The sequence below is a fragment of the Dromaius novaehollandiae genome, chromosome 33, assembly GCF_036370855.1.
Source record: "Dromaius novaehollandiae isolate bDroNov1 chromosome 33, bDroNov1.hap1, whole genome shotgun sequence".
Classification (NCBI taxonomy): domain Eukaryota; kingdom Metazoa; phylum Chordata; class Aves; order Casuariiformes; family Dromaiidae; genus Dromaius; species Dromaius novaehollandiae.
In genome coordinates this window covers 134,504-158,085 of record NC_088127.1, presented here as the reverse complement: position 1 = coordinate 158,085, position 23,582 = coordinate 134,504, and the positions used below count along the sequence as shown (strand labels likewise).

General features: G+C 67.9%; 2 protein-coding genes across 2 annotated transcripts in view; one reads left to right on the top strand and one right to left on the bottom strand.

Moving 5' to 3' along the window:
* CAMSAP3 (calmodulin regulated spectrin associated protein family member 3) overlaps positions 1-7,221 on the top strand; it is a 43,142-nt gene extending 35,921 nt beyond the window's left edge. Inside the window, 2 exon segments of the mRNA XM_064499206.1 lie at positions 4,682-5,632; positions 5,922-7,221. Of these exon segments, the coding sequence (XP_064355276.1) occupies positions 4,682-4,984 (303 nt within the window). The 3' untranslated portion in view covers positions 4,985-5,632; positions 5,922-7,221.
* A 253-nt stretch (positions 7,222-7,474) lies between these two features.
* Positions 7,475-23,582, bottom strand: part of XAB2 (XPA binding protein 2) — a 33,946-nt gene continuing 17,838 nt past the window's right edge. The window contains exons 9-19 of the mRNA XM_064499400.1: positions 20,644-20,763; positions 18,749-18,880; positions 18,345-18,476; positions 16,458-16,571; positions 14,832-14,994; positions 13,251-13,441; positions 12,115-12,237; positions 10,680-10,851; positions 9,653-9,779; positions 8,673-8,767; positions 7,475-7,657 (exon numbers count right to left, since the gene is read on the bottom strand). Of these exons, the coding sequence (XP_064355470.1) occupies positions 7,596-7,657; positions 8,673-8,767; positions 9,653-9,779; positions 10,680-10,851; positions 12,115-12,237; positions 13,251-13,441; positions 14,832-14,994; positions 16,458-16,571; positions 18,345-18,476; positions 18,749-18,880; positions 20,644-20,763 (1,431 nt within the window). The 3' untranslated portion in view covers positions 7,475-7,595. The remainder of the gene's footprint in view (positions 7,658-8,672; positions 8,768-9,652; positions 9,780-10,679; positions 10,852-12,114; positions 12,238-13,250; positions 13,442-14,831; positions 14,995-16,457; positions 16,572-18,344; positions 18,477-18,748; positions 18,881-20,643; positions 20,764-23,582) is intronic.

The following is a 23,582-nucleotide window of genomic DNA, read 5'->3' as shown; positions in this document are numbered from 1 at the left end:
GCGGGGAATGCTGGGGACACCAGGGACACTGAGGACACGGGGATGCTGGGGACACCGGGGACACCAGGGATGTTGGGGACACCGGGGATGTGGGGGACACCGGGGATGCAGGGGACATCATGGACACCGAGGACACGGGGATGCTGGGGACACCGGGGACACCAGGGATGTTGGAGACACCGTGGATGTGGGGGACACCAGGGATGCCGGGGACATCAGGGATGCTCGGGACACGGGGACACCGGGGACACCAGGGATGTTGGAGACACCATGGATGTGGGGGTCACCGGGGATGCAGAGGACACCGGGGACGTCAGGGACACCGGGGACGCTGGGGATGTTGGGGACGTCGGGGACGTCGGGGACATGGGGACACCAGGGACGCCGGGGATGCCGGGGACACACGGGATGCCAGAGATGCGGGGAATGCCAGGGACACCAGGGACATCAGGGACACCGGGGACGCTGGGGATGTTGGGGACGTCGGGGACGTCGGGGACATGGGCACACCAGGGATGCCAGAGATGCGGGGAATGCCGGGGACACCAGGGACACTGAGGACACGGGGATGCTGGGGACACCGGGGACACAAGGGATGTTGGGGACACCGTGGATGTGGGGGACACCGGGGATGCAGGGGACATCAGGGACACCAAGGACACGGGGATGCTGGGGACACCGGGGACACCAGGGATGTTGGAGACACCGTGGATGTGGGGGACACCGGGGATGCAGGGGACATCAGGGATGCTCGGGACACGGGGACACCGGGGACACCAGGGATGTTGGAGACACCGTGGATGTGGGGGACACCAGGGATGCAGGGGACATCAGGGATGCTCGGGACACGGGGACACCGGGGACACCAGGGATGTTGGAGACACCGTGGATGTGGGGGTCACCGGGGATGCAGAGGACACCGGGGACGTCAGGGACGCCGGGGACGCTGGGGATGTTGGGGACGTCGGGGACGTCGGGGACATGGGGACACCAGGGACGCCGGGGATGCCGGGGACACCAGGGATGCCAGAGATGCAGGGAATGCCGGGGACACCAGGGACATCAGGGACACCGGGGACACTGGGGATGTCGGGGACGTCGGGGACATGGGGACACCAGGGACGCCGGGGATGCTGGGGACATGGGGATGCCAGAGATGCGGGGAATGCCGGGGACACCAGGGACGTCAGGGACACCGGGGACACTGGGGATGTTGGGGACGTCGGGGACGTCGGGGACATGGGGACACCAGGGATGCCAGAGATGCGGGGAATGCCGGGGACACCAGGGACACTGAGGACACGGGGATGCTGGGGACACCGGGGACACCAGGGATGTTGGAGACACCGTGGATGTGGGGGACACCGGGGATGCAGGGGACACCAGGGACACTGAGGACACGGGGATGCTGGGGACACTGGGGACACCAGGGATGTTGGAGACACCATGGATGTGGGGGACACCGGGGATGCAGAGGACACCGGGGACGTCAGGGACACCGGGGACGCTGGGGATGTTGGGGACGTCGGGGACGTCGGGGACATGGGGACACCAGGGACGCCGGGGATGCCGGGGACACCAGGGATGCCAGAGATGCGGGGAATGCCAGGGACACCAGGGACATCAGGGACACCGGGGACGCTGGGGATGTTGGGGACGTCGGGGACGTCGGGGACATGGGGACACCAGGGATACCAGGGATGCCAGAGATGCGGGGAATGCCGGGGACACCAGGGACACCGAGGACATGGGGATGCTGGGGACACCGGGGACACCAGGGACGTTGGAGACACCGTGGTTGTGGGGGACACCGGGGATGCAGGGGACACCGGGGACACCAGGGATGTTGGAGACACCGTGGATGTGGGGGACACCGGGGATGCAGGGGACACCGGGGACGTTGAGGATGCGTGGGACACCAGGGACATCAGGGATGTCGGGGACACCGGGGACACCAGGCATGCAGGGACACCGGAGACTCAGGGATGCTAGGGACACCAGGGATGTTGGGGACACCAGGGACACGGAGATGCTAGGGACATCAGGGACACTGGGGATGCAGGGGACATCAGAGACACGGGGGGGGACGCCAGGGATGCTGGGGACACCAGGGACGAAGGGGACACCGGGGACACTGGGGACGTGGGGGACATTGGGGATGCGGGTGACACCGGGGCACGTGGCTGCCTGTGGCAGAGACCCCCAGAAACGTGGCCACTCGCAGATGGGCTGCGTTGCCCAGTGTGCCCCCCCCCCGCCCCACCTCTGCCCCATGGCAGGGACTTGGGTGCCCACCCTGCCCCACGGCGGGGATTTGGGTGCCCTCTGCCCCACGGCAGCAGCTCTGGGTGCCTGGTGTCCACGCTGGCCCCAGGCAGGGGCTTTGGGTGCCCTTGCCTGTGCCCCATAGTGGGGGGATGGTGGGTGCCCACCCTGCCCCACAGCAGGGTCTTTGGAGCCCATCAACCCATCTGAGGGGGCTTCAGGTGCCCTCACCCATAGCAGGGAGCTGTGGGTGCCCACCCTGCCCCACGGTAGGGCCTTCGGGTGCCCTCAACCCATATCAGGGGGCTTTGGGGTCCCTCAAGCATATCAGGGAGCTGTGGGTGCCCACCCTGCCCCACCTGTAGGGTCTTTGGAGCCCATCAACCCTTCTCAGGGGGCTTCAGGTGCCCTCACCCATAGCAGGGAGCTGTGGGTGCCCACCCTGCCCCACTGCAGGGTCTTCGGGTGCCCTCACCCATATCAGGGGGCTTTGGGGTCCCTCATGCCATACCAGGGGGCTGTGGGTGCCCACCCTGCCCCATGGCAAGGTCTTCAGGTGCCCTCAACCCATATCAGGGGGCTTCAGGTGCCCTCACCCATACCAAGGGGCTTCAGGTGCCCACCCTGCCCCACTGCAGGGTCTTCGGGTGCCCTCACCCCATATCAGGGGGCTTTGGGGTCCCTCATGCCATACCAGGGGGCTGTGGGTGCCCACCCTGCCCCACCTGTAGGGTCTTTGGAGCCCATCAACCCTTCTCAGGGGGCTTCAGGTGCCAGCACCCATACCAGGGAGCTGTGGGTGCCCACCCTGCCCCACCTGTAGGGTCTTTGGAGGCCATCAACCCTTCTCAGGGGGCTTTAGGTGCCCTCACCCATATCAGAGAGCTTCAGCTGCCCACCCTGCCCCATGGCAAGGTCTTCAGGTGCCCTCAACCCATCTGAGGGGGCTTCAGGTGCCCTCACCCATATCAAGGGGCTTCAGGTGCCCACCCTGCCCCACCTGTAGGGTCTTTGGAGGCCATCAACCCTTCTCAGGGGGCTTTAGGTGCCCTCACCCATGTCAGGGAGCTGTGGGTGCCCACCCTGCCCCACCTGTAGGGTCTTTGGAGCCCATCAACCCATCTGAGGGGGCTTTAGGTGCCCTCACCCATATCAGAGAGCTTCAGGTGCCCACCCTGCCCCACCGCAGGGTCTTCTGGTGCCCTCAACCCGTATCAGGGGGCTTTGGGGTCCCTCACCCATGTCAGGGGGCTTTGGGGTCCCTCATGCCATACCAGGGGGCTGTGGGTGCCCACCCTGCCCCATGGCAAGGTCTTCAGGTGCCCTCAACCCATCTGAGGGGGCTTCAGGTGCCCTCACCCATAGCAGGGAGCTGTGGGTGCCCACCCTGCCCCACGGTAGGGCCTTCGGGTGCCCTCAACCCATATCAGGGGGCTTTGGGGTCCCTCATGCCATACCAGGGGGCTGTGGGTGCCCACCCTGCCCCATGGCAAGGTCTTCAGGTGCCCTCAACCCATCTGAGGGGGCTTCAGGTGCCATCACCCATAGCAGGGAGCTGTGGGTGCCCACCCTGCCCCACGGTAGGGCCTTCGGGTGCCCTCACCCATACCAGGGGGCTGTGGGCGCCCACCCTGCCCCATGGCAAGGTCTTCAGGTGTCCTCAACCCATCTGAGGGGGCTTCAGGTGCCCTCACCCATAGCAGGGAGCTGTGGGTGCCCACCCTGCCTCACGGTAGTGCCTTCGGGTGCCCTCACCCATAGCAGGGAGCTGTGGGTGCCCACCCTGCCCCACCTGTAGGGTCTTTGGAGCCCATCAACCCATCTGAGGGGGCTTCAGGTGCCCTCACCCATAGCAGGGAGCTGTGGGTGCCCACCCTGCCCCACTGCAGGGTCTTCGGGTGCCCTCACCCATATCAGGGAGCTGTGGGCGCCCACCCTGCCCCATGGCAGGGTCTTCAGGTGTCCTCAACCCATCTGAGGGGGCTCCAGGTGCCATCACCCATAGCAGGGAGCTGTGGGTGCCCACCCTGCCCCATGGCAAGGTCTTCAGGTGTCCTCAACCCATCTGAAGGGGCTCCAGGTGCCATCACCCATAGCAGGGAGCTGTGGGTGCCCACCCTGCCCCACCTGTAGGGTCTTTGGAGCCCATCAACCCATCTGAGGGAGCTTCAGGTGCCCTCACCCATAGCAGGGAGCTGTGGGCGCCCACCCTGCCCCATGGCAAGGTCTTCAGGTGCCCTCAACCCCTCTGAGGGGGCTTCAGGTGCCCTCACCCATAGCAGGGAGCTGTGGGTGCCCACCCTGCCCCACCGTAGTGCCTTCGGGTGCCCTCACCCGCACCGGGGCAGGGGGGCTGCGGGTGCCCTCTCCCCCCGTCGGAGAGCACCCGCGCCACCGCCGCCGCCTTCGCCCGCAGGAGGTGGAGAAGAGCAAGGCCAACCACTTCCTCATCCTCTTCCGCGACGGGAGCTGCCAGTTCCGGGCGCTCTACACGCTGGGCGGGGACCCGCCGGAGCTGAGCCGCCTGGCCGGCGTCGGCCCCCGCACCGTCGCCCTGCCCATGGTCGAGGGCATCTACAAGTACAACTCGGACCGCAAGCGCTTCACCCAGATCCCCGCCAAGACCATGTCCATGAGCGTCGACGCCTTCACCATCCAGGGCCACCTCTGGCAGCCCAAGAAGCCCGGCACCCCCAAGAAGCCCGGCACCCCCAAGTAGCGCCCGCCCCGCCGTCGTCGCCCGAGAGCCTGGGGGGGGTGGGGTGGGGGGGGTTCATGGGGTGGGTGCCCCCCACCCCAGATCGCTGAGGTGCCTCCTAATGAGGTGGGTGCTCTGAGGTGGGCTGGTGTCTTGGGGAGTTGGGGGGCCTCGAGGTGGCTGGGTGCTGCGTGGGTGGGCCAGGGCGCTCGAAAGAGGTGGGTGCTCCCCGAAATAGGTGGGTGCTCCTGAAATAGGTGGGTGCTCCTCAAATAGGCGGGTGCTCCCCACGTAGGTGGGTGCTCTTCAAATAGGGGGGTGCTCCCCACGTAGGTGGGTGCTCACCAAATAGGTGGGTGCTCTTCAAATAGGGGGGGGTGCTCCCCACGTAGGTGGGTGCTCCTCAAATAGGCGGGTGCTCCCCACATAGGTGGGTGCTCCTCAAATAGGGGGGTGCTCCCCATGTAGGTGGGTGCTCACCAAATAGGTGGGTGCTCCTCAAATACGTGGGTGCTCCCCACATAGGTGGGTGCTCCTCAAATAGGGGGGTGCTCCCCATGTAGGTGGGTGCTCCCCATGTAGGTGGGTGCTCCCAAATGGATTGGTGGCCCCCCAACCCCCCCAAATGGCCAGGTGCTCCCCAGAATAGGTGGGTGCTCCCCAAAATAGGTGGGTGCTCCTCAAGTAGGTGGGTGCTCCTCAAATACGTGGGTGCTCCCCACATAGAGGGGTGCTCCCCAAATATGTGGGTGCTCCCCAAATGGATTGGTGGCCCCCCAACCCTCAAAATGGCCAGGTGCCCTCCCAAAATGGTCATGTGCTCCCAAAATAAGTGGGTGCTCCTCAAAATAGGTGGGTGCTCCTGAAATAGGTGGGTGCCCCCCACGTAGGTGGGTGCTCCCCAATGGATTGGTGGCCCCCCAACCCCCCCCAAATGGCCAGGTGCTCCCCAAAACAGGTGGGTGCTCCAAAAGTGGTTGATGTTCCTCTCCCCCAGAAAAGGTCCAAGTGCCCCCCAAAATAGGTGGGTGCTCTCGAAATAGGTGGGTGCTCCCAAAATAGGTGGGTGCCCCCCCACCCCCCCAAATGGCCTGGTGTCCCCCAAAATGGTCAGGTGCTCCCCAAAATAGGTGGGTGCTCCAAAATTGGTTGATGTTCTTCTCCCCCAGAAAAGATCCAAGTGGCCCCCAAAATAGGTGGGTGCTCCCGAAATAGGTGGGTGCTCTCGAAGGAGGTGGGTGCTCCTGAAAGGGGGGGTGCTCCCGAAATAGGTGGGTGCCCCCCACCCCCCCCAAATGGCCAGGTGCCCCCCCAAAATGGTCAGGTGCTCCCGAAATAAGGTGCTCCGAAACTGTCCGGTGTCCTCAAAACAGTTGGGTGTCCCCAAAATGGCCGGGTGCCACCAAACTTGTCTAGTGTCCCCCCCCCCCCAAAATGGGTGCTTCAAGATTGTCCGGTGTCCCCAAAATCACTGGGTGCCCCCAAAATAGCACCCACAACTGGCCGGGGGGGGGGGGACACCGGGGCTGATCCCCCAAGCCCATGGCTTGTCCCCTTCTGTGGCCACTGTGTCCCCGATGGTTGGGGACATGGTGGCACCACCTGGGGGGGGACATGGGGGTGGCTCCCCCCAGCCTGCGCCGTGGTCCCCTGAGGTTTGGGGACAGGGTGACACGGCTGGAGGGGACGAAGGGGACATGGAGCCACCAGGGCTGGCCCTGAACCCTCGTGTCCCCCATGGTGGCACAACTGGAGGGGACAAAGGGGACACGGAGCCACCAGGGCCGTCCCCAAGCCCATGTCCCCCTCTGTGCCCAGGTGATGCCACCCCTTGCAGCCACCCAAGGTTTGGGGACAGGGTGACACAGCTGGAGGGGACACAGAGCCACCGCAGCCGTCCCTTAGCCCCCCCCCCCGTGTCCCCCCCCCGCCACCACCCCCTTGGGGACCAGCCAGAGGTGACAGAGAGGGACCAGAGCCACCACGTCCCCCCCCAAACCCCAGCGGGGACCCGGGTGACACAGAGCCACCGGGGGGGGGGGCGGAGTGTCCCCAATGTCCCCAACCGGTGCCAAACTGCCAAAGCCCCAACTGAGCTATTGGGGGGGGGGGGTCCCGGTGTCCCCCCCCCCGGGTGTGTCCCCCCCCCCGGTGTCCCCAATGCTGCTGGCTGCGGCCACCGCGAATGTCGTGCCACCGGCACAGCCTGTCCATATATACATACGGGGGGGGGGGGGGGCTGTATATAGGGGCCGGGGGGGGCTATAGGGGGTGGCGGGTGTTTTTGTGGGGGGGGGGGGCCACCCGCGCGGGCCACCCCCCCCCGTCCGGTGTCATTGTCACTTAATAAAGTAACTTAAAGGTGGTTGTGGCACCTGGGTTGGTTCTTTGGGGGGGGGGGGGAACCCCAGTTTGGGCCCTGACTGGTCCCAGTAGCCCCCCCCCCCGCTCCCGGCCCAGTTTGGGGGGGGCACCAGGACGCCTGGGCCCCGCCGTTAAGTGACACCGAAGTGCGGTATAAAAGGGGGTTTATTGGGGGGGGGGGGACACATGGGGGGGTCAGCGATGGGGAGGGGTCACCGGGGGGGGGGGTGTCATCGCGGGGGGGTCCCGGGGGGGGGGTCGTGGCCCCTCAGTCGTCCTTGAGGCCCCCGAAGACGGAGGAGGGCACCCGCTTCTGCTCCAGCTGCACCTCTGCGGGGGGGGGACACGGGGGGGGGTCAGCGGGGGGGGTGACGTCCCCGTCTCTCCCCCCCCCCCGTGCTGGTGACACCCTTGGGTGACGGCTGGCAGTGTCCTGGGGACCCTCGTGTGCCACCCTGCAGCGCGTCCCCCCGCCCCATGATGTGTCCCCCCCCCCACCCTGGGCCATGTCCCCCCCCAATGCCATGTCCCCCCCATGTCCCCATGTCCCATGTCCCCATGCCATGTCCCCCCAATGCCATGTCCCCGTGTCCCCACCCCCCACACACACAAGCTGTGTCCCCCTCCGTGCCATGTGTCCCCGTGGCATTGCCAGGTCCCCGTGGCCCCACGGTGTGTCCCCACCATGCTGTGCCCCCCCCCGTGCCATGTCCCCGTGTCCCCACCGTGCCATGTCCCCACATCTCCCCCGATGGCCTCATGTCCCCCCCGCCACGTGGCATCCCCATGTCCCCCGCATACCGTGTCCCCACGTCTGTGTGGTGTCCCCACGTCCCCATATCCCCCCGATGTCCCCATGTCCCCCCACGTGCTATGTCCCTGCATCCCCCCTGACGTCCCCGTGTCCTCTGCGTCCCCGTGTCCCCCGATGTCCCTGCGTCCCCCGATGTCCCCGCGTCCCCGTGTCCCTGCGTCGCCCCTGATGTCCCCCAATGTCCCTGCATCCCCTGATGTCCCCACATCCCCCGTGTCCCCACATCCCCTGATGTCCCCACATCCCCCCCTGCATGGTGTCCCCATGTCCCTGCGTCCCCCCGATGTCCCCGTGTCCCCCGATGTCCCCGCGTCCCCGCGTCCCCGCGTCGCCCCTGATGTCCCCCAATGTCCCTGCGTCCCCCCATGCCGTGTCCCCACATCCCCTGATGTCCCCACATCCCCTGTGTCCCCAAGTCCCCCCTGATGTCCCTGCATCCCCCCCCCGCATGGCATCCCCGTGTCCCCCTGCATCCCGCCCGTGTCCCGCTGTCCCCGCTGTCCCCGCCGTGTCCCCGCGGTGTCCCCGCACCGTCGGGCTCGGGCTCCTCGTCGTCGCCCAGCTCGATCTCCTCGGGGTTGGCGGCTCGCGACAGGGCCGCCAGCTCCTCCCGCGTCGCCTCGCTCCTGCGCCCGCCGCCGGCACCCATGGGTGGGGGCACCCCGCCGCCAGGGGCACCCCACACCCGGGGACACCCAGGGGACAACCAGGGGACGCCCAGGGGACACCCAGGGGACGGGGGGCACCCAGGGACCCACCAAAGGCACCCAGGGACACCCGGGGACACCCAGGGGACAGCCAGGGGACGGGGGGCACCCAGGGACCCCCACAAGGCACCCAGGGACACCCAGGGGACAGGGGGCACCCAGGGACCCCCACAAGGCACCCGGGGACACCCGGGGACACCCAGGGGATGGGGGGCACCCATGGATGGGGGCGGCACCCGGGCCACCCTGCCACCCCCGCAAGGCTCCCGGGGACACCCAGGGGACACCCAGGGGACGGGGGGCACCCAGGGACCCCCACAAGGCACCCAGGGACAGGGGGACACCCAGGGGACGGGGGGCACCCGTGGGTGGGGGCACTGCCAGGAGCACCCACACACCCAGGGACACCCAGGGGACACCCAGGGGCCCGGGAGCACCCGTGGGTGGGGGCACCCCGCTGCCAGGGACACCCCACACCCAGGGACACCCAGGGGACACCCAGGGGACAGGGGGACACCCAGGGACACCCACAAGGCACCCACAGACCCAGGGACACCCACAGACACCCAAGCGCTTGACGGGGGTGGGGAGCACCCACGGGCCAGGAGCAGCACCCATGGGCCCCACCCCAGGGCTGGGGGGCACCCATGGAGCAGGGGCAGCTCTGAGCCGGGATGGGGGCCACTTTTGGTCCCCTTGGAGGGGGCACCCAGGGGTGCAGGGGGAAAAAAGGGGTGCGGGGGGCACCCAGGGGTGTGGGGGGCACCCAAGGGTGGGGGGCACCCATGGGTGGGGGGCACCCACCTGACGAAGAGCACCTTGTCCTTGGGGCGGGGGGCGTCGCGCTGGGCCTCGGCCGCCAGCTGCTCCGCTCGCTGCTCCAGCAGCTTCATGTCGTCCAGGCTGCTCTGCCCCGGCGCCAGGTCCGACACTGCGGGTGCCGCCGCCTCAGCGGGGTGCCACAGCACCCATGGGTGCCCCGGGAACCCCCCCTCCCCGAGCGGGACCCCCGGCCGGCGCCCCGGGGCCCACGGGTGCCTCCGTGCCAGCTGGGAGCTGCCGCTTGCGTCTAGGTGCCCATGGGGACCCTGGTGCCCAACGGGACGCTCTGTCCATATGCCAGCACCCATGGGTGCCCCGGTGGCCAACGGGACTCCCTGTCTCTAACCCAGCACCCACGGGTGCTCCAGTGCCCAACGGGACCCCCTGTCCATACCCCAGCACCCACGGGAGCCCTGGTGCCCATGGGACCCCCTGTCTCTACCCCAGCACCCATGGGAGTCCCGGTGCCCAATGGGACCCCATCTCCACCCCAGCACCCATGGGTGCCTGCCAGGACCCCCTGTCTCCACCCCAGCACCCACAGGAGCCCCGGTGCCCAACGGGACCCTCTGTCCATACCCCGGCACCCAAGGGTGCTCCGGTGCCAACGGGATCCTCTGTCTCTACCCCAGCACCCACGGGAGCCCTGGTGCCCATGGGACCCCCTGTCTCTACCCCAGCACCCATGGGAGTCCCGGTGCCCAATGGGACCCCATCTCCACCCCAGCACCCATGGGTGCCTGCCAGGACCCCCTGTCTCTACCCCAGCACCCACAGGAGCCCCGATGCCCAATGGGACCCCCTGTCCATACCCCAGCACCCACGGGTGCCCCGGTGCCTGCCGGGACCCCCTGTCTCCACCCCAGCACCCGTGGGAGCCCTGGTGCCCACCAAGCCCCCCATCTGCACCTTGGTGGCCACCAGGACCCCCCTGTCCACACCCTGCGACCCATGGGTGCCCAGAGCGGCCCCACCGGCCCCCCAGCACCCATGGGTGCCGCCCGCTCACCGGTGCCCGTGGCGTTGCTGTAGACCTTGAGCATCTGGGAGGCCATGAAGTTGACCTGGGTGTTGTAGGTGGCCTGGACGCTGCGCTTGATGCGCAGCATCTCCCGGATGGTGTCCTCGTTGCCGTGGCGGATCTCAAAGTCCTTCCACGTCTGCCAGAAGGTGGCCGTGATCTGCGGGCGACGGGCGCGGGTGGGTGCTGGGCACCCACGGGTGCCCACCCGCCACCAGGGAGGTCCCCAAGGCTGGTGGCGTCCGTAACGCTGGTGCCCAGAGCATCAGGGACGTCCCCGGTGGTGGCACTCATGATGCTGGTGCCCACGTAGCATTGGGGACGTCCCTGATGGTGGCACCCATGATGCTGGTGCCCATGTAGCATTGGGGATGTCCCCAGTGGTGGTGGCATCTATGATGCTGGTGCCCATGTAGCATTGGGGATGTCCCCGATGGTGGTGGCATCTATGATGCTGGTGCCCACAAAGCATCGGGGACGTCCCCGATGGTGGTGGCACCCATGATGCTGGTGCCCACGTAGCATTGGGGACGTCCCTGATGGTGGCATCTATGATGCTGGTGCCCACATAGTGTTGGGGACATCCCTGATGGTGGCATCTATGATGCTGGTGCCCATGTAGCATTGGGGATGTCCCCGATGGTGGTGGCACCCATGATGCTGGTGCGCACATAGCTTTGGGGACGTCCCCAATGGTGGTGGCACCCATGATGCCGGTGCCCACATAGCTTTGGGGACATCCCCGATGGTGGCATCCATGATGCTGGTGCCCACAGAGCATTGGGGACGTCCCCAATGGTGGTGGCACCCATGATGCCGGTGCCCACATAGCTTTGGGGACATCCCCGATGGTGGCATCCATGATGCTGGTGCCCACGTAGCATCGGGGACATCCCTGGCACCCCGTTGGGCACCAGGCACCCAGGTGGCATCGAGGACATCCCTGACATTAGGCACCCACGTGGCACTGGGGACATCCCTGACACTGGGCACCCCGCTGGGCCCCGGGCAGCCACGTGGCATCGGGGACATCCCTGTCACCCACGTGCCACCTGACACCGGTGGTAACTGGGACACAGGGACCCATGTGGCATCGGGGACATCCCTGTCACCCACGTGCCACCTGACACCGGTGGTATCTGGGACACAGGGACCCATGTGACACCGGGGACACCCTTGGCACTGGGCACCCACGTGGCACGGGGGACATCCCTGACACTGATGGTAATCGTGATGGTGGCACCCACGTGGCATCGGGGACATCACCGGTACTGAACATCCCACCGGGCCCCGGGCACCCACGTGGCACGGGGGACACCCCGGACACCCCCGCGGGCACACAGGGGTGGCATGGGGCACCCGCTCCGCCACCCCCACCCGTGTCCCCGGTGTCCCCGGTGTCCCCCGGCGGGCGGGCGCTCACGCGGGGGTCGCAGATCTGCGAGCAGTAGCCGTAGATGGCGCGGGCCCGGTCGATCTCGCCCAGCTTGCACTCCATGTCGGCGAAGCGCAGGCACATCTCCCGGGCGTGCTCGTCGGCCAGCACCTACGGGTGCGCGCTCAGCACCCATGGGTGCAGCCCCCCGGGTGCCCCCCGCACCCATACGACGTCCCCCCGAACCGCGGAGCCACCCCGTATCCGCGTGACGTCCCCCCGAACCTCGTGTCCATCCCGTGCCCGTGTGATGTTCTCCAGACCGTGCCCACGGGGCACCCAAGGGACGAGCACCCACCCTGCACCCACGTGACATCACCCCAAACCTTGTATGGACCTTGCACCCATGTGACGTCCCCCAGATTGGGCCCACGTGGCACCCAAGGGCCCTGCACCCACCCTGCACCCACGTGATGTCCCCCAAGACCACGTCTCCACCTTGTACCCATGTGACGTCCCCCAGATTGGGCCCATGTGGCACCCAAGGGCCCTGCACCCACCCTGCACCCACGTGACGTCACCCCAAACCTTGTATGGACCTTGCACCCACGTGACGTCCCCCAGATTGGGCCCACGGGGCACCCAAGGGCCCTGCACCCACGTGATGTCCCCCAAGACCACGTCTCCACCTCGTACCCATGTGACGTCCCCCAGATTGGGCCCATGTGGCACCTAAGGGCCCTGCACCCACCCTGCACCCACGTGATGTCACCCCAAACCTTGTATGGACCTTGCACCCACGTGACGTCCCCCAGATTGGGCCCATGTGGCACCCAAGGGCCCTGCACCCACGTGATGTCCCCCAAGACCACGTCTCCACCTCGTACCCATGTGACGTCCCCCAGATTGGGCCCATGTGGCACCTAAGGGCCCTGCACCCACCCTGCACCCACGTGATGTCACCCCAAACCTTGTATGGACCTTGCACCCACGTGACGTCCCCCAGATTGGGCCCATGTGGCACCCAAGGGCCCTGCACCCACGTGATGTCCCCCAAGACCACGTACCCACCTCGTACCCACGCGACGCCAAGCCCGTGCCCCCGCGGCGGTGCCACCAGGCCCCACGACCACCCCGCGCCCCCGCGGCACCCGAGGGCGGCACGCCGGCCCCGCGGCACCCACCTCGATGGCCTTCTCGTAGATGGGGCGGGTGTGGGTGACGCCGTAGATCTCGGCCGCCCGCTTGATGTAGATGTTGAACATGTCGTAGCGCTCGGCGGGCAGCACGGCCCGCGTGGCCCGCTCGTACACCGCCATGGCGTGCCGCGCCAGCCCAAAGTCCTCCTCCAGCTTGGCGTACAGCAGGTAGATGGCTGCGGGCACCCATGGGTGCTCAGCCGGGGGCGGCGCCGGTGACCACCCAAAACACCTAGCGTGGCACCCCTGGGTGCTCGGATGGGGGGCCACCTCAATGACCGCCCGTGGGTGCCCGGCTGGGGGTCTGCCCCAAAGCTTGCCCAGGGTGCCCGGTGTGGCACCCATGGGTGCTCAGCCGGGGGCGGCGCCGAGGCCCGCGCGGGGGGCACCCATGGGTGCCTGGATGGGGGGCCACCTCGATGCCCGCCTGTGGGGGCCTGGCTGGGGGTCTGCCCCGATGCTTGCTCAGGGTGCCCGGTGTGGCACCCATGGGTGCTCAGCCGGGGGCGGTGCCGAGGCCCGCGCGGGGGGCACCCATGGGTGCTCGGATGGGGGGCCACCTCGATGCCCGCCTGTGGGGGCCTGGCTGGGGGTCTGCCCCGATGCTTGCCCAGGGTGCCCGGTGCGTCACCCATGGGTGCCCAGCTGGGGGTCTGCCCCAGTGGCCATCTAAGATGCCCGGTGTGGCACCCATGGGTGCCAGGTTGGGGGGCTGCCCTGACGGCCAAATGTGGGCGCCCGGCTGGGGGTCTGCCCCGATGGCTTGCCCAGGGTGCCTGGGGTGTCACCCATGGGTGCTCAGCTGGGGGGCTGCCCCAGTGACCACCCAAAACACCTAGTGTGGCACCTGTGGGTGCCTGGTTGGGGGGGCCACCCTGATGCCCACCCATGGGTGCTGAGCTGGGGGTCTGCCCCAGTGACCATCTAAGAGGCCTGGTGTGGCACCTGTGGGTGCCAGGTTGGGTGGCCATCCCGATGCCCACCCATGGGTGCCCGGCTGGGGGTCTGTCCCGATGTTTGCCCAGGGCACCTGGGGTGTCACCCATGGGTGCTCAGCTGGGGGGCTGCCCCAAGGCCCGTGTGGGGGCTCAGGGAGCACCCATGGGTGCCTAGCTGGGGGTCTGCTCCCATGCTTGCCCAGGATGCCTGGGGTGTCACCCATGGGTGCTCAGGTGGGGGTCTGCCCCAGTGGCCATCTAAGATGCCCGGTGTGGCACCCATGGGTGCCAGGTTGGGGTGCTGCCCTGACGCCCAAATGTGGGCGCCCGGCTGGGGGTCTGCCCCGATGGCTTGCCCAGAGTGTCACCCATGGGTGCCCAGTTGGGGGTCTGCCCCGACGCCCACCCATGGGTGCCCAGCGGGGTGTCACCCCCAAAACCCACCAGCCCCACGCCCGGCATTGCCATCCCCACGTCCCACCCACCCCACGTCCCACCCGCCCCACGTCCCACCAACCGCACGTCCCACCAGCCCCACGTCCCACCAGCCCCACGTCCCACCCGTCCCGCACCCCGCCAGCCCCCCAGCACCCCGCCAGCCCCCCAGCCCCCCCGGTGCCCCCCGTACTCTTGGCGTATCGCTGGGGGCAGCCGTCCAGCGCCTGCTCGAAGAGGTCGCGCGCCCGCTCCAGCTTGCGGCCCCCGTAGCGGGCCACGAACTTGCTGAGGTAGGTGTGCCACACGTCCGCCACGTTGGGCCACCGGAAGAGTGCCACGCCCCGCTCGTAGGCCTGCGTCACCCGCCCCGTGTCACCCCTGCTGCCACCGGCACCCACCGGGGGCACTGGGGGACCCGGGGTGTCCTCCCACCCGTGGGGCGGCGGGGACGGGTGGCCTCCTGCCTGGGGTGGTCATGGTGGCCCTCCTGCCCGTGGTGGCCATCATGGCCTCCTGCCCGTGGTGGTCATGGTGCCCTCTTGGGACAGGGGTGCCCGTGGTGTCCCTGGGGTCCTCCTGGGATGGGGGTGCCCGTGGTGGCCCTGGTGGCCTCCCGCCCGTGGTGGCCCTCATGGCCTCCCGCCCATGGTGGTCATGGTGGCCCTCCTGCCCATGGTGGCCCCGGTGCCCTCTTGGGACAGGGGTGCACGTGGTGGCCCTGGGGTCCTCCTGGGATGGGGGTGCCCATGGTGGCCCTGGTGCCCTCCCAAGAGAAGGGTGCCCATGGTGGCCCTGGGGTCCTCCTGGGACGGGGGTGCTCATGGTGGCCCTGGTGGCCTCCTGCCCATGGTGGCCCTGGTGCCCTCTTGGGACAGGGGTGCCCGTGGTGGCCCTGGGGTCCTCCTGGGTTGGGGGTGCCCATGGTGGCCCTGGTGGCCTCCCGCCCGTGGTGGCCCTCATGGCCTCCCGCCCATGGTGGCCATGGTGGCCTCCTGCCCATGGTGGCCCCGGTGCCCTCTTGGGACAGGGGTGCCCGTGGTGGCTCTGGGGTCCTCCTGGGATGGGGGTGCCCATGGTGGCCCTGGTGGCCTCCCGCCCATGGTGGCCATGGTGGCCTCCTGCCCATGGTGGCCCTGGTGCCCTCTTGGGACAGGGGTGCCCGTGGTGGCTCTGGGGTCCTCCTGGGATGGGGGTGCCCATGGTGGCCCTGGTGGCCTCCTGCCCGTGGTGGCCATGGTGGCCTCCTGCCCATGGTGGCCCTGGTGCCCTCTTGGGACGGGGTGCCCATGGTGTCCCCGGGGTCCTCCTGCCCATGGTGGCCATGGTGGCCTCCCGCCCATGGTGGCCCTGCTGCCCTCCCGGGATAAGGGTGCACACTGTGTCCCTGGGGTCCTCCTGGGATGGGGGTGCCCACGGTGGCCCTGGTGCCCTCCCAAGAGAAGGGTGCCCATGGTGTCCCCAGGGTCCTCCTGCCTGTGGTGGCCCTGGGGTCCTCCTGGGATGGGGATGCCCACCATGTCCCCAGTGCCATCGTGCCCGTGAGGTCCCCATCACCCTCTCGGGACAGGGGTGCCCATGGTGTCCCTGTCACCCTCCCGGGACAGGGGTGTCCCTGGTACCCTCCCGCCTGCAGTGTCCCCATCACCCTCCCGGGACAGGGGTGTCCCTGGTGCCCTCCCACCCATGGTGTCCCCACCACCCTCCCGGGACAGGGGTGTCCCTAGTGCCCTCCCGCCTGCGGTGTCCCCGCCACCCTCATGGGACAGGGGTGTCCCCGGTGCCCTCCCGCCCGCGGTGCCCGGGTGCCGGCGCCCACCTTGAAGCTCTCCTCGAAGTAGCCGTGCTCCTCGAGGAAGAGCGCGTAGTTGATGACGATCTGGGGGGTGGCGATGCGCAGGTCCAGGATGCGGTCGTACACCGCCTTGGTGGACTGCGGGGGCACCCATGGGTGTCACAGGGGCTCAGCACCCGCCCCGGGGGCACCCATGGGTGTCAGAGGGGCTCAGCACCCATCCCCGGGGGCCCAAAGGGGCTCAGCACCCGCCCTCGCGGGCTCGCTCCAGGTCCAGGATGCGGTCGTACACCGCCTTGGTGGACTGCGGGGGCACCCATGGGTGTCACAGGGGCTCAGCACCCACCCCGGGGGCACCCAAGGGGGACAGGGGGCACCTATGGGGTGCTGGGGGGCCGAGGGAGCCCAGTGGGCTTGGGGACACCCTAGGGAGATGGTGGCACCCATGGGGCATGGGGGGGGCCGAGGGAGCCCAGTGGCTTGGGGACACCCTAGGGAGACGGGGGCACCCATGGGGCATGGGGGTGGCCGAGGGATCCCAGTGGGCTTGGGGACACCCTAGGGAGATGGTGGCACCCATGGGACATGGGGGGGGGGCCGAGGGAGCCCAGTGGGTGTGGGGACACCCAAGGGAGACGGGGGCACCCATGGGACAGGGTGGGGGCCGAGGGATCCCAGTGGGCTTGGGGACACCCTAGGGAGACGGGGGCACCCATGGGACGGGGGGGGGCCGAGGGATCCCAGTGGGCTTGGGGACACCCAAGGGAGACGGGGGCACCCATGGGACATGGGGGGGGCCGAGGGATCCCAGTGGGCTTGGGGACACCCTAGGGAGATGGTGGCACCCATGGGGCATGGGGGGGGCCGAGGGAGCCCAGTGGGCTTGGGGACACCCTAGGGAGACGGGGGCACCCATGGGACATGGGGGGGGGGGCCGAGGGATCCCAGTGGGTGTGGGGACACCCAAGGGAGACCCGGGGGCCGTGGCGGGTGCCAAAGAGACCAAGCAGGCGTAGGGACACCCAAGGGCGACGCGGGAGCGTCGGGAGAGGACGGGGGGCACCAGGGGACCGAGTGGCCATGGGGGCACCCACGAGGCATGGGGGGCACCCAGAGAAGATGGAGGACATCCAAGGGGGACAGGGGGGCCCCAGGGTGGGCATGGGGGTCTCTAAGGGGTGCTGAGGAGCCCCGAGGGGTACTGGGGAGTCCCAAGGGTGCTAGGGAGCCCCAAGGGTGCCAAGGGGGCCCGCAGCAGGCACGGGGACCCCAAGGGGTGCCGGGGGGACCCTGAGGGGTGCCAGGGGGGCCCCAGGGTGGGTATAGGGTTCTCTAAGGGGTGCTGGGGAGCCCCGAGGGTGCTGGGGGGTCCCAAGGGTACTAGGGAGCCCCGAGGGTGACAAGGGGGCCCACAGCAGGCATGGGGACCCCAAAGGGTGCTGGGGGGCCCCAGGGTGGGTACAGGGGTCTCTAAGGGGTGCTGGGGACCCCAAGGGGTGCCGGGAGGACCCTGAGGGGTGCCAGGGGGGCCCCAGGGTGGGTATAGGGTTCTCTAAGGGGTGCTGGGGAGCCCCGAGGGTGCTGGGGGGTCCCAAGGGTGCTAGGGAGCCCCGAGGGTGCCAAGGGGGCCCACAGCAGGCATGGGGACCCCAAAGGGTGCTGGGGGGCCCCAGGGTGGGCATGGGGGTCTCTAAGGGGTGCTGGGGACCCTGAGGGGTGCCGGTGGGACCTGCAGTGAGCATGGAAGACCCTGAGGGGTGCTGGGGGGTCCCAAGGGTGCTAGGGAGCCCCGAGGGTGCCAAGGGGGCCCACAGCAGGCACGGGGGACCCCAAGGGGTGCCGGGGGGACCCCAAAGGGTGCTGGGGGCCCCCGAGGAGCGCCGGGGGGGTCCGGGAGCGGGCGCCACCCACCTTGAAGGTGCCCAGGCTCTCCTCCAGGTCGGCCAGCATGGACCAGACCTTGAGGGACTTGTAGACGCGGTTCTGGACGGGCTCCGACGAGTCGAAGTACTCGGCCCGCTTGGCCGGCAGCGCCGTGGCTTTCTGCGGGGGGGGGGACAGGACACGTGTGGGGGTCAGGATTTGGCCCCGGGGGGGGCTGGATCCGGCCCGGGGGTCACGATCCGGCCTGGAGGGTCACGATCCGGCCCGGGGAGGTTCTCAAGAACGTCTCCTCCATCCCACCACCCAACAGAGGACGGGGACGACCCGCCCCGGGGCGCCTTTCCCGCCTCCCCGAAGGGCGGCGGCGGCTCCGCGCGGGGCCCAGGCGTCCGGGCCGCCCCCGCGGCGAGGGACCCAGGCGTCCGGCTCACGCGCAGGATGCGCAGGGCCTCCTCGTAGTTCTCGTGCCGCAGCTCCATCTCGCCGAACTCGCACCAGACGGCGGCCAGGTCCTCCACTTGCCGGAAGCGCACGCGCGTCGCCTTGCTCAGGATGGTGCGGGCCTGGGGGGGGGTGTGGGGTGCTCAGCGCTCGCGGGGGGACGTTTAGGGGACACGGGGGACCCCCTGCGCTCGGGGGGGACATTTAGGGGACAGGGGGGACCCTCAGTGCTCTGGGGAGGGGACATTTGGGGGACATGGGGGACCCTCAGTGCTCGGGAAGGGACATTTGGGGGACAGGGGGGATCCTCAGGGGCTGGGGGGGGACATTCGGGGGACATGGGGGACCCTCTGCGCTCAGGAAAGGACATTCGGGGGACATGGGGGACCCTCAGTGCTCGGGGAGGACATTCGGGGGACAGGGGGGATCCTCAGGGGCCGGGGGGGGACATTCGGGGGACAGGGGGGATCCTCAGCACTCGGGGAGGACATTCGGGGGACAGGGGGGATCCTCAGGGGCTGGGGGGGACATTCGGGGGACATGGGGGACCCTCAGCGCTCGGGAAGGGACATTCGGGGGACAGAGGGGACCCTCAGCACTCGGGGAGGACATTCGGGGGACAGGAGGGATCCTCAGGGGCTGGGGGGGGACATTCGGGGGACATGGGGGACCCTCTGTGCTCAGGAAAGGACATTCGGGGGACATGGGGGACCCTCAGCGCTCGGGAAGGGACATTCGGGGGACAGGGGGGATCCTCAGGGGCTGGGGGGGGACATTCGGGGGACATGGGGGACCCTCTGCGCTCAGGAAAGGACATTCGGGGGACATGGGGGACCCTCAGCGCTCGGGAAGGGACATTCGGGGGACAGGGGGGATCCTCAGGGGCCGGGGGGGGACATTCGGGGGACATGGGGGACACTCTGCACTCAGGAAAGGACATTCAGGGGACAGGGGGGACCCTCAGGGGCCGGGGGGGGGACATTCGGGGGACATGGGGGACCCTCAGCACTCGGGGAGGCACGAGGGGACATTTGGGGGACATGGGGGACCCTCAGCACTTGGGAAGGGACAGTCGGGGGACATGGGGGACTCTCTGCGCTTGGGGGGGGACATTCGGGGGGCATGGGGGACCCTCAGTGCTCTGGGAAGGGGACATTCGGGGGACATGGGGGACCCTCAGCGCCCAGGGAGGACATTTGGGGGACATGGGGGACCCTCAGGGGCCGGGGAGGCACGAGGGGACATTCGGGGGACATGGGGGACTGTCAGTATTCAGGGGGACACGAGGGGACATTCGGGGGACATGGGGGACTGTCAGCGCTCGGGGGGACACGTCAGCGGTTGGGGAGGGGGCAGGAGGACATTCGGGGGACATGGGGGACCGTCAGCATTCGGGGGGACACGGGGGGACATCCAAGGGACACCTGGGGGACAATCAGCACCCAGGGGGCACACAGGGACATCCAAGGGACACAGGGAACATCTTGGGGACATGGGGGACCATCAGCACTCAGGGGGGCACAGGGGGACACTCAGGGGACACAGGAGGACATTCAGGGCCTAGGGGACACAGGGACATGGGGGGACAGTCAGGGCCTGGGGAGGACACGGGGGGACATCCATGGCCTGGGGGGACACGTGGGGACAGTTGGGGGGACATTGAGGGCCTGGGGAACATGGTGGGGACAGTTGTGGGGACATGAGGGGACATTCAGGGCTTGGGGAACAGCCAGTGGGGACAAGGGGGGACATTCAGCCTTGGGGGGGGGACAGAGGGGACACTCAAGGTTTGGGGGGACACAGGGCACCGTCAGCACCCCCAGGGGACAGTCTGGGGGTGCCACCGCCCCTCGGTGGCACTTTGGGGGGACCCGGCGCCACTCACGTCCTCCAGCTGCCCGTTGTCCTCGTAGAAGCGGGCGAAGGCCACCCAGAGCCCGTGGGGACGGCCGGTGGCCTTGAAGGGGTCCACGGTGCGGACGGCCTCCGTGTAGGTGTTGATGATCTGGGGACAGGGAGGTGTCAGGTCCCCGGGACCCCCCGACCCTCCGTCACCCCCGGACACCCGTCCCGGTCCCTTATTTCCACCCTGGTGACCCCAAGCCAAACGTGTCCCCTCTACACCCACCCTGGTGTCCCCAAGCCAAACGTGTCCCCTCTACATCCACCCTGGTGTCCCCACACCAAGCGTGTCCCCCCTATTTCCACCTTGATGTCCCCAAGCCAAGCGTGTCCCCACACCAAGCGTGTCCCCCCTACATCCACCTTGATGTCCCCAAGCCAAGTGTGTCCCCACACCAAGCGTGTCCCCCCTACATCCACCTTGATGTCCCCAAGCCAAGTGTGTCCCCACACCAAGCGTGTCCCCCCTATATCCACCTTGATGTCCCCAAGCCAAGTGTGTCCCCACACCAAGCGTGTCCCCCCATATCCACCTTGATGTCCCCAAGCCAAGTGTGTCCCCATTTCCACCCTGGTGTCCTCATGCCAAGCGTGTCACTCCTACTTCCACCCCAGCGTCCCCGTCCCAAGCGTGTCCCCCCATTTCCACCCAGCGTCCCAGTCCCAGGCGTGTCCCCATTCCTGCCCCATGTCCCTGTGCCACGCGTGTCCCCCCCATTCCCGCCCGGCGTCCTCATCCCAGGCGTGTCCCCATTCCCGCCCGGTGTCCCCGTGCCCCGTGTCCCCCCATTCCCACCTGGCGTCCCCGTGCCCCGCGTCCCCCTGGTCCCGCGTCCCCGTCCCAGGCGTGTCCCCATTCCCACCCTGGTGTCCCCACGTCAAGCGTGTCCCCCCTATTGCACTCTAGTGTTCCCATGACAAGCGTGTCCCCATTTCCACCCTGGTGTCCCCATGCCACGCATGTCCCCATTCTCGCCCCGCGTCCCCACACCAAGTGTGTCCCCCCATTTCCACCCCGGTGTCCCTGTCTGAAGCGTGTCCCCCCTACCTCCACCCTGGTGTCCCTGCGCCAAGCATGTCACTCCTTCTTCTACCCTGGTGTCCCCACACCACACGTGTCCCCATTTCTACCTTGGTGACCCCATGTCAAGCGCGTCCCCCCCATTCCCACGCTGCTGTCCCCATGCCAAGAGTGTCCCTCCTACATCCACCTTGGTGTCCCCATGCCAAGAGTGTCCCTCCTACATCCACTCTGGTGTCCCCATGCCAAGAGTGTCCCCTCTACATCCACTCTGGTGTCCCCATGCCAAGCGTGTCCCCTCTACATCCACGCTGGTGTCCCCATGCCAAGCGTGTCCCTCCTACATCCACCTTGGTGTCCCCATGCCAAGCGTGTCCCTCCTACATCCACGCTGGTGTCCCCATGCCAAGCGTGTCCCCTCTACATCCACGCTGGTGTCCCCATGCCAAGCGTGTCCCTCCTACATCCACCTTGGTGTCCCCATGCCAAGCGTGTCACTCCTACATCCACTCTGGTGTCCCCATGCCAAGTGTGTCCCCTCTACATCCACGCTGGTGTCCCCATGCCAAGCGTGTCCCTCCTACATCCACCTTGGTGTCCCCATGCCAAGCGTGTCCCTCCTACATACACGCTGGTGTCCCCATGCCAAGCGTGTCCCCTCTACATCCACGCTGGTGTCCCCATGCCAAGCGTGTCCCTCCTACATCCACTCTGGTGTCCCCATGCCAAGCGTGTCCCCTCTACATCCACTCTGGTGTCCCCATGCCAAGCGTGTCCCTCCTACATCCACGCTGGTGTCCCCATGCCCCGCGTGTCCCCATTCCCACGCTGGTGTCCCCATGCCAAGTGTGTCCCCTCTACATCCACGCTGGTGTCCCCATGCCAAGCATGTCCCCTCTACATCCACTCTGGTGTCCCCATGCCAAGCGTGTCCCCTCTACATCCACCCTGGTGTCCCCATGCCAAGCGTGTCCCTCCTACGTCCACGCTGGTGTCCCCATGCCAAGCGTGTCCCCTCTACATCCACTCTGGTGTCCCCATGCCAAGCGTGTCCCTCCTACATCCACGCTGGTGTCCCCATGCCAAGCGTGTCCCCTCTACATCCACGCTGGTGTCCCCATGCCAAGTGTGTCCCCTCTACATCCACTCTGGTGTCCCCATGCCAAGAGTGTCCCTCCTACATCCACGCTGGTGTCCCCATGCCAAGTGTGTCCCCTCTACATCCACTCTGGTGTCCCCATGCCAAGTGTGTCCCCTCTACATCCACTCTGGTGTCCCCATGCCAAGCGTGTCCCTCCTACATCCACGCTGGTGTCCCCATGCCAAGCGTGTCCCCTCTACATCCACTCTGGTGTCCCCATGCCAAGCGTGTCCCCTCTACATCCACGCTGGTGTCCCCATGCCAAGCGTGTCCCTCCTACATCCACGCTGGTGTCCCCATGCCAAGTGTGTCCCCTCTACATCCACTCTGGTGTCCCCATGCCAAGCGTGTCCCTCCTACATCCACTCTGGTGTCCCCATGCCAAGCGTGTCCCCTCTACATCCACCTTGGTGTCCCCATGCCAAGCGTGTCCCTCCTACATCCACCTTGGTGTCCCCATGCCCAGCGTGTCCCTCCTACATCCATGCTGGTGTCCCCATGCCAAGCATGTCCCCTCTACATCCACGCTGGTGTCCCCATGCCAAGTGTGTCCCTCCTACATACACGCTGGTGTCCCCATGCCAAGCGTGTCCCTCCTACATCCACCTTGGTGTCCCCATGCCAAGCGTGTCCCTCCTACATCCACTCTGGTGTCCCCATGCCAAGCGTGTCCCCTCTACATCCACCTTGGTGTCCCCATGCCAAGCGTGTCCCTCCTACATCCACGCTGGTGTCCCCATGCCAAGCGTGTCCCCTCTAC